This window comes from Antedon mediterranea, chromosome 9, assembly GCF_964355755.1.
Source record: "Antedon mediterranea chromosome 9, ecAntMedi1.1, whole genome shotgun sequence".
Taxonomy (NCBI): Eukaryota; Metazoa; Echinodermata; class Crinoidea; order Comatulida; family Antedonidae; genus Antedon; species Antedon mediterranea.
In genome coordinates this window covers 19,798,361-19,807,999 of record NC_092678.1, presented here as the reverse complement: position 1 = coordinate 19,807,999, position 9,639 = coordinate 19,798,361, and the positions used below count along the sequence as shown (strand labels likewise).

At 36.2% G+C, this 9,639-nt stretch overlaps 2 protein-coding genes across 2 annotated transcripts; one reads left to right on the top strand and one right to left on the bottom strand.

Annotated features, from left to right (window-relative positions):
- Positions 1-198: 198 nt before the first annotated feature.
- On the bottom strand, positions 199-2,009 carry LOC140059409 (PI-PLC X domain-containing protein 3-like). The gene is made up of 2 exons (XM_072105315.1): positions 1,868-2,009; positions 199-1,390 (listed from the first exon to the last, which is right to left on the bottom strand). The coding sequence occupies exons 1-2, from the start codon at positions 1,962-1,964 to the stop codon at positions 555-557; spliced, it is 933 nt and encodes a 310-aa protein (XP_071961416.1). The 5' UTR covers positions 1,965-2,009; the 3' UTR covers positions 199-554.
- On the top strand, positions 1,571-9,344 carry LOC140059408 (steroid 17-alpha-hydroxylase/17,20 lyase-like). Its single transcript, XM_072105314.1, has 11 exons — positions 1,571-1,580; positions 2,932-3,019; positions 3,319-3,458; positions 3,741-3,920; positions 4,524-4,617; positions 4,859-5,014; positions 5,504-5,712; positions 6,317-6,442; positions 6,888-7,124; positions 7,365-7,463; positions 7,595-9,344. Exons 3-11 carry the CDS (start codon positions 3,320-3,322, stop codon positions 7,840-7,842), a joined length of 1,488 nt encoding a protein of 495 aa, XP_071961415.1. The 5' UTR covers positions 1,571-1,580; positions 2,932-3,019; position 3,319; the 3' UTR covers positions 7,843-9,344.
- The last annotated feature ends 295 nt before the right edge of the window (positions 9,345-9,639 follow it).

Genomic DNA, 9,639 nt, shown 5'->3' with positions numbered 1-9,639 from the left:
AACAATTGATTCATTTACATGTAACTGACATCAAAAACCAATTTTATTTGTATTTATATCTGTCATTTATAATTTGGTAGAAATAATTAAAATATAAATCATGACAGATTTTAACAATTATTGTAGTCGGAACATTTCAAAGACTGAATAAAAATTAATAAATTTATGTACTGCGTTTAGTATATTATGCATATTTTACAACTATATAACTATAACGCTCGTTAAATCCTATGTTAAATTCATTGGCATAAAAGGAGTAACATCGGATATGATTCAAATCAGCATACATAGAATGGATTTTTTTTTACCATATTTAATGAGGGTGATCCATCTAGCAATTGCTGATCATTAGGAACCCTCAGAGGTTCACAAGACAAACATACACAAGATGCTCTACGTAAACAAAGTCTTAATTACAAGTCTTTGAGAGTGGTTGTGATTTTGTCCTTAGAAAAAATCCTGACATGTGACTGGACTTAAACACAGGACACTTGGAGTGGTAGCCAAGCATCATTACCACCAAGCCACAACTCCACTTATTTAACACGAAGATATTATGTTGAGTTATTCATAGCCAAAACACAATCTATGAATCCATCCATTTCTACAAAATCTGCAATGACGATATTGATATTGCTCGGGCCAGCCTTCTTATCTTTGAGGTAAAACTGAAGGTTCTTCATTGCTGGCACTGAAAACACTCCTTTCAATGTACTTTTAATATGTTGCAAGATTGTCGTTCCTGTGGGTGTCAATATGCCCTGCGTGACATGAAACTTACTTGTATCGCGTCCACGAGTGTGGTTAGCTTCTAAAAAATTCACCATTTTGGTCGGCTCTGGCGTGTTGGGCCATGGTGAGGGGATTCTGCTTCCCGCCCATAATGAGTTGTTCTCCTTGTGGTGGTTGTTGTGGTAGAAAACAATAACATTCCAATTTTGTTCGCATAAAACGTTTAACGCAACATTTTCAACATCAATAACGGGACACAGCTTGCGGCCAAACTTCTCCTGGAGCTGCTGTGTAAGATATTGGTGATCTTTGACCTCCATATTATACAAATGATTAAAATCTAACAAGAGGATTTCATTAGGGTGATTGTCAACCCAGTCCTTAATCTCTCCAAGTCCAGTCTCTACCGAACACCCATACAAACCATGCACGAAAAATAAACCTTCTTCTGTTTTACTTGTTGCAACACGCAAATCTAAATAACGTATCCCACAATTTAGTTGCTCCTTGATTGTTAGTGTCTGTGTAACACTCCAATTGTGAACAATTTTGCACGCAGTTTTGCCGAAGACGGAAACAAGGTTACGGATTGTATCAGGTGAACACGGAGACACCGGAGAATTTACTTTTAGTGAGTATGAAAATGAGTTGTGAGAACCTGTGTATGAAAATAAATAAAAAACATAAATATATTATATAGAATTTTTGTTAGGCCTATATACAGGTATTATATCTTTAGTTTTAAGAAAACAAACAATGGATAAAAACTTTTGTCATTGGTGGCGCACCACGAATTTCGGCGTTCCATATCCGGAGTTCAATAAAACGTCATACTAGTCACTTGACAGGTATTTTCAACATTTATTTTGAAATATTGGGACTATTTAAACTTAGTGTTGAATTTATATTTATAATAATTATTATGTAAAACACCGTCCGTGTCGTCACGGTAGTTTAGGCATGGCTTCTGCTAAACAAGCATCCCATTTGAGTAGGCTACGTTGTCATCGTTTCGTATCAACAGACGTGTATTGAATCTGAGCTTAGCCTAAAGCCTTATACTATAAGTTATATGCTTAGCACGGTGTTAGCCTACTCGAGTTGTTTTAGTTAGTGATTCAATAAGGTTTATTACCTGGAATAGCTATGTTTTTTAATGGTTGACATCGCAATTGAGGTGGCATATTTTCCATCCATGACGAATTTGCATCTGCACCACAAGATGTTGCCATAATTAAATTTAATTAATTTTGTGTACTAAGTAAAACTTATTGAATAATTGTGGGTTGGTTTCTAGTTGGCAAATTTTAGCGCCCTCTTCAGTTGTTTCCTTACTTCTGTTAAAAGCATTGTTATACAATACAGTAATGAATGCGTATGCAAATTGTAGAAATAAATTTATGAGTTGTGAAAATAATAATTTATCTTTCACCGAATGCTTCATTGCACAATATAACACATTTTTTATAACATAACTACTTTAAACGAGAATGTCATAGACTACAGTATTATGTTCTGTACTGTGTTAAGTTACTGATACTAAAAGTGTTTTGTGAAGACATGTGTCCGTACAAAATGTAAGCCCTCGAATTTCACTCGAATATCAGAATACAGTCTAGGCCTATATTATTATCGCCCAATTTTCACAATTCGAATTATTCAGTGATCAGTAGGCCCACGAAGAAATTAGGAACTAATTATTTCTCCATGGTAGACATAAGCCTGTTTTCCACTTGGCGAATTATTTGCACGACTTATGCGCATGCGTCTTCACATTTTCTTCTACTTTGTGTAACTTGATATGTTTGCGTAAGCAATACTTCAGTGGAAAAACAGCCTTAGGGTGCAATATAGGGGCCTATTTTGGTTCAAAACAGTTTCAAGCAAATGGAAATCATTTGTTTGTAATGTATACAAGTATAAAGCAGTGTGACCAAAATGTGGAAATAAAGCAAAAAACAACATTGTTAAATTATTCAGATAGTACAAAAGCATATTATAAATTTGCTGATGACGCTCTACGTCTCCAAATAGGCCTACCTTTGTATACCTGTCGTGCAATGTTTTGTCAAGATCACGTATATTTATTTAAGATAATATTTCACCAGACTGAGGCCGTTAATAAAACACTATTTAGCATTTACCATTGTTCGCTGGTCACCTAAATGACGTAACAATATCGATCGCGATTGATTGTAGGCCGGTAATTCATTTCTGCTGGGCGTTTTTAGCGAATGTACAGCGTAGTGTGACGTTTCTGTGAAGGCCTATACAGCAAACCCAACAGGTAGGCATGATTTTATAATTAACCCGTATAAATACATTTCAGTATATTTTACAGGTAGGCCTAGCGTACATGTCATGTTTTATTCTCATTCAGCCTGATTATAGACAGTGTAGGCCTACAATAATTACTGACGGATGTTTGCGACCATGTATAGGGATGACCCGAGAATCACCCCTGTAAATGTATATTGTTCTCGGAAACATATACGGTACTGTATCATGTAGTATTCCAAATTAACTACGACATGAATAATGTCTTATTATCGACCCCTCGTTTCTGATTTATGATTTTTATTCTAGGATGTTCGATTGTACAAGTACGATGTCTCTACTCGCAGTGCTGGTCATCCTGTTGCTGACGTGGATGTATTTCAACATTCGACGTCCACTTGGAATGCCACCTGGTCCAACGCCTTACCCTATCTTAGGGAATGCTCTAAGTAGGAGGCATACGTATTATCATTGTATACTCTTAAACTAGACACTTTAGGCCTGTGTGCAATTTATCTCTCTAAATGCCATGGTTCAATTCACACACTAATTCTTTTAAAAATATAGTAGGCCTACCACTACCTACTCTCCAGTGTGTGTATATCTCACACAAATAGTTTGTTGGCTAGTTGCCTCCAATCCATATACAATACAATAACGGTTTTAAAGACAATTCGTTGACCTTAAAAATACAGTTTTCTATACAGACTTCTATAATTGTGTTTTTATAGTATTTATGGGTAAAAAACAGCCAGCAGAAATATTTAAAGACATGTCGCAAGAGTATGGTCCAATTTTTACGGTAAAATTTGGACCTGTTTGGGCAGTTGTTCTGAACAACTATGAACTGGTGCAAGAGGCTTTACTTACAAAGTTCAATGATTTTAGTGGACGACCTGATCAGTATATGAGTAAGTGTTTGTATAGTTATGAATGAATAAATTCATTCTTTAAAATTATAAATGACGTCATATAGTTTCTCAATATTCTGTTGTCGAAAAATAGCGTTTTATAACAGTACTGTGGGCCTATAGATAATTAAGATGAAATCTTAAAATACTACTTGAAAATATAATGATCGTAAGGTAATAATAATATAGCAAAAACAAATAGAGATACTATGTTCAAAAGAACATTAACCCATGAAGAAAAATGTTGTGACATTAGATTCTAAAACGTGGTTGCCACTAGCGACGCAACGCAAGGACGTAACGCAAAGTAAGTGTATTGACCAATCACAAGCGATGGCTTATTCGCTTGTGATTGCTAACTGTCTATAACTTCACTTGTCATTGGTTAAAACGCTTGCGTTGCGTTTACGTCCTTGCGTTACGTTCTAGTAGTGGGAACCAAGCTTTAACATTAAACACTCCATGGATTTTACTATTGACCAAGTTTGACGACGAAGAAAATGCTGTTATATCTTATATTGTAAAATCAGACCCAATATCAAATTCACATTAGTTAATTTACTTTTGTTACCCTCAATTTTGATTTAATTTTATTATACACAGTAAACTGGTTTACGGACAACGGAAAGGATATCGCTTTTGCTCAGCCTACGCCAACCTGGAAATTCCATCGAAAGTTAGCGCACGTAGCCATCAAGTAAGAATACTTTTTTATAAACAAAGCAAGCTTATGAAATTCGTATTTTCTTTCAACATACACTATTAGGGCAGTACAATTTTTTTTACCCAAGTAATTTGGTTTTATAGATCATTTATCGATAACTTGTTTAGGTGATCAACTTACCCGGTTAGTAAATAAATAACTCCCTAAAAAATCTGTGTCGTTGAATATTATGTCATCTATAGCCACAAGATAATGATTCGCTCGGTCTTTATAGAAAATATGCCACGTCAGAGTTGGAGACTTTGTTAGCAGACATAACACCAAAACTTAGAGATGTCTTTGCTGATAAAGCTGGTACACCTTTTGATCCAAAGGAAGTGATCACATTGGCAGTTTACAACATCATTGCTTCTATGTGTTTTGGACATAAGTAAGTTATCAGCTAGACTTGCCCCAAGTCTGTAGTTATTTCGAGGCTTTTTGATGTTTGTCTGAACCTGAGTTTGAAGCTCAAATAGTATAAGTATGAATGTGCCAAAATATTTATCTTTATACTAATATCAAGTCAAACTCCGTCTGGAACCCAAACTAGTTACCAGATAACATTTAACGTTTTGTCATTTCATTAATGTTATCACGTGACGTTGGCAAGTTCATTTAAGATGATGAACTAATAGAGTCGGGTTGATGAACATCGATCCAAAATACGCAGATTTTTTTTCTTCTCCAAAATACGTTAACTTGAGGGCGCTAAATGAATCCAAACCAAACTCAGTGTGCCGTCTATAATTATTCTGCTCCGCAGATAACATCTGAGTGCCGCCTTCTTTTTAAGCCCTAGCTCTTGACATCAGATTAAAAATGAATTTGTGGATTTTGTGATGAAAATATTAATATACATTGGTTGTCACTTTTTTAGTTACCAATTGAACGACCCCCGACTTAAAAAATTTGTTCAGATATCAGAAGATATAAATGAAGTGTTTGCGAATGGCACCCTGTCTGACTTTGTTCCAGCGGCTCGATTTTTACCAAGTCCACAAGTGAACAAAATAAAGAAGCTTACAAATGAATTCTTTGATATCCTTATGAAAGACGTTAGTCAGCATTTGAAAGAATATTCTCCAGGTAAATGTATACAGTCTTTTGTATGAGGGGGGTGGGGGCACTTCTATTCATGTGACCCCTCTGTTAAGAAGACACTTTCGATATAAAAGAATAAGGAGAAATAATGTTTCAACACTGACAAATTCCTATTCAAAATACACCTTATTAATTGGAATGGACACTTTGTTAGGTACAGTGTCATTTTAATGAAGTAGAACCCTGTAAAACCAGGTGTTTTATTAGGCGTGTCCTTGAATAAGTGTTGGCTGGCCATAGTGTTTCCCTTTCTCCCCCTCCCCCTCCTCCCCAACCCACTTATTCATCGAATTACACAGGTGTCAACGTGTACCGCACCTGGGTTAACTTCATTAGTATGCTAATTGTTAATTTTTGGTATGCTTCTTGGCACGATGTTTCGTAGATCCGTCGGGTACTGATGTAATCATAACGTTCACGGAATACAGCCGTCGTCGATATGTTCAGTTACTGTGTTTCTTTTGGCGATCGCCTGCCTACCATCCATCCATCTTATGAAATACTACAGGCCTAGCTTCATCACATTCAATCATTACTTTGTCTGCGGTGGTGATCATGTATAAATAACTGGGGCCTATTGTCGTTTTAGACGAACCTGCGAAGGACATGATTGAGCTGCTTCTACATGCCCAGAGAGATGAAAAAGAAACGGAAGGCTCAGAAAATAAACTAACCGACGTGCATATAAAGCAAATTTTATCGGATCTTTTTAGTGGTAAGTGATGTTGAACTCCTGTCTGGCTGACCGATTGGTTTGTCTTAGGCCTACACTGTACTTTCAATAAATAAAACACAATATTTCTAAGTAGGCCTTTTATCCACCTGTTTTATCATACGTAATGTTTGTGGATTGTGTATGGAAGTGAAAGTTACTAAAGAGTGACTACGGAACACTTTCAATAATGGACTTGGCGTGGCGGCGTACCGTTACAATAACCGGTAGGCCTATCGCATGCATTTTTTCTGGGTGTAAATTCGAGACCTACAATTTAGTAGTGGCTACAAGTTTGCTGCTTGATGTTTTATTAAACAAATTACGCTTCGCCGTGCTGCACGAATATTTCACGCGTGTTACCAACGCGCGAGGCTTGAATTGCCCAGCAGCGGCATATTTTCATCTCTAAACCTGTTTTGTATTCGAATTTCAATTATTTTATAAGCTGGTACAGACACAACGACGTCAACCTTACTTTGGGGTATCGCCTGCTTGATGGATAACCCGGATGTACAGAAGAAAATTAAAAAAGAACTTGATGAAGTCATTGGGGACAGGCCATCAAGTCTAAGTGATCGTGGGAAGTTACCATATACGGAGGCTACGATTATGGAGATTATGAGGTACGGAACGGTTGCTCCAATAGGCGTAACCCACCGTGCTATAAAGGACTCAACAATTGGTAAGAACTCATAAAATGTAAATGTGCGCAATAACTTGCGATTCACAGTCTACTGGGCCAACTTAATTGCGCACAGGTGTGCACGACACATTCAACAACTTTCTTCTCCCTTAATGTTCCCTTCGTATCGTACAACTTGCCGGTGCTCATTCGTCTGTCCACAGCGACAGCCGGGAGAGCGAGATGGGCCAGTACAAATGTCGATTATAGGGTCTAACAGCATGCGTCATTTTGTTATAGGGAATTTCGAAGTACCAGAGAACACGTGGGTTTTCATAAATTCTTGGGCACTTCACAACGACCCAGAATACTGGGATTCTCCAGAAAAGTTTTCACCAGGTAAAAACCTTCGTACACCATAGAGTCATTGAGACTTATTCGTTTAGGCGTATGCAATATTTTGTAGGCCTACGGTTTACTTAAAACATCCGCTGCTAAATCTCATATACTCAAATAATTTTCTTTTTTAGAGCGATTCTTGGATTCAGACTCGGTAAAACAGCGTCTCCCGAGTTTTCTGCCGTTTTCCACCGGTCGTAGAGTGTGTGTTGGAGAAGCATTAGCTAAGGCTGAGATCTTCCTCGTCCTGTCGTGGTTAATTCAGAATTATAAATTCGAGAAGCCACCAGGTGTGACGGATATTTTCGCAGTTAGCGGGAATCCACAGGGTCTTAACTTTACTAAGCCCTACAAGGCAGTTGCAACATCCCGCTATTAGTAATCAATTTAGGCCAAGATATTCGCTTGATGTCCCCGAGAGGAAAAAGATGAGACAGTTCGCACTATATTTCTATCGTTTCCACTCACAATTAAGCCTATAGATGTTCTAACATTAGACGAGTCTAAAATAAATGTATGGTTTTTACGATATTAAAGTTTGTTTAGTTATGATTTAGGTGTTTGTGATGTTTTATGATGTTTTATGATGAAATGATACAGTTTTTGATGACGTCATGTTTTGTAACTCTTAATACCTTTTTTTTTTTCTATAATTCTGAAATAAGTTTATATCTTAATCTTTTTTTAAACTTGAATTCGAAAATTTACAATAGGTATATAGGACTAAATAGAACATTCATATAATAATTGTTAGTGTTTAGGATGTTTTTGTACTAATGGTTTTGGTACTTTATTCGATCATTTGATATAGGCCTAGTAGACCTTATATAATTATATTAATAATTAATAATTATATTATAATTATATTAAACAAAAACATAGAATAGAAATGTCTCTGGTTTGTCGAATCACCATCTATATAAAAATTTACGAACGAGCAAAATTCGGTAAATCGCGCGTTACTTTTTTACTCGATGGTATAATAAAGTTGGTTCGTACGTTCGGCACTGCTTTTAACCACCTAATGTAACCCTGTTTACTAATTAAGTTGAGTTATATAATTATTTATTGATTAAAACGAATTTAGGTTCGACGATTTGCCCCAAATAGGGGTGTTTCCCGATCGTGGTATACACTGTCTACTGGATGTCGATGCTGAAAAATACCCGCACAAAATAATACGAGGATGCTTCGCTTTTACGTTTCTCCTTCTACGATGAAAATTGGTTAAACAGCTCGAGTACAGCATCATAACGTTGAAGACAAGCCGATTTTCTTTAAAAAAATATACTATTTATACGATTTAATATACGTTTATACAAACGTATTGCTTGACGATAAATGGAACATTCCAATCTCTTTCCACAAGTGTCTATTTCCTCAGGCGTCGTAATAACACAAAGAAATGCGATCCATTTTTTCAATCTTTGCTGCAGAGGTTGGATACATGTATTTTTTAAAACAGATAATGAGCTAGCGTTAGTGTACAATCAACTTTATTTCAATGCCATGAGTAGCGTTGTAAAGCCAGCATAGGATAGGCCTTACAGTACGAAGGGTCACATGCCCTAAACGCTGAGCAACTTTGGTGAGTTGAGGATCCAACTTAAGTATGAATTGGCTCGTAAGAAGAAACAATTGAAAATCATGCCTACTAATTCAGTTGTGTGAGATAATTAATTATTGACGATTAAAGCGAATTTACGATTTGCCCCGACTAAAGGTATTTTTCACAATCCGTTTTACATAAACACATATACAAATAAACTTTATTACTGACATTTGCTACTCAACGTTTGTATTAATTAATACTGTAATTACAAAAGAATATAGGCCTAAACGTCGTAGTGATATGTACTTTACTATTTCAATCGACTATGACGGTGACAGTTTCAACAAAGTATTAAATCGCAATGTTTACTGTGTTTAGTGGTACAGGTATATTATTTTTAAAACATAAAAACAATTAATATTTCGCTACTGAATGGATAAAGAATATATTTAAAAATTGTATCCTGTTCCTTTGTTTGGTCTGTGTTAGGGGTCCGGGACCGCGACAGAACGAGAACGGATGGGGACCCTCCAAAGAAATTGCATTTTATTTGTCGGGCATTTATATGATTTGTTTTATTTTTTTGAATGCGCCTTGAGCACTCTTGAGTGGTATGTGCGCTAT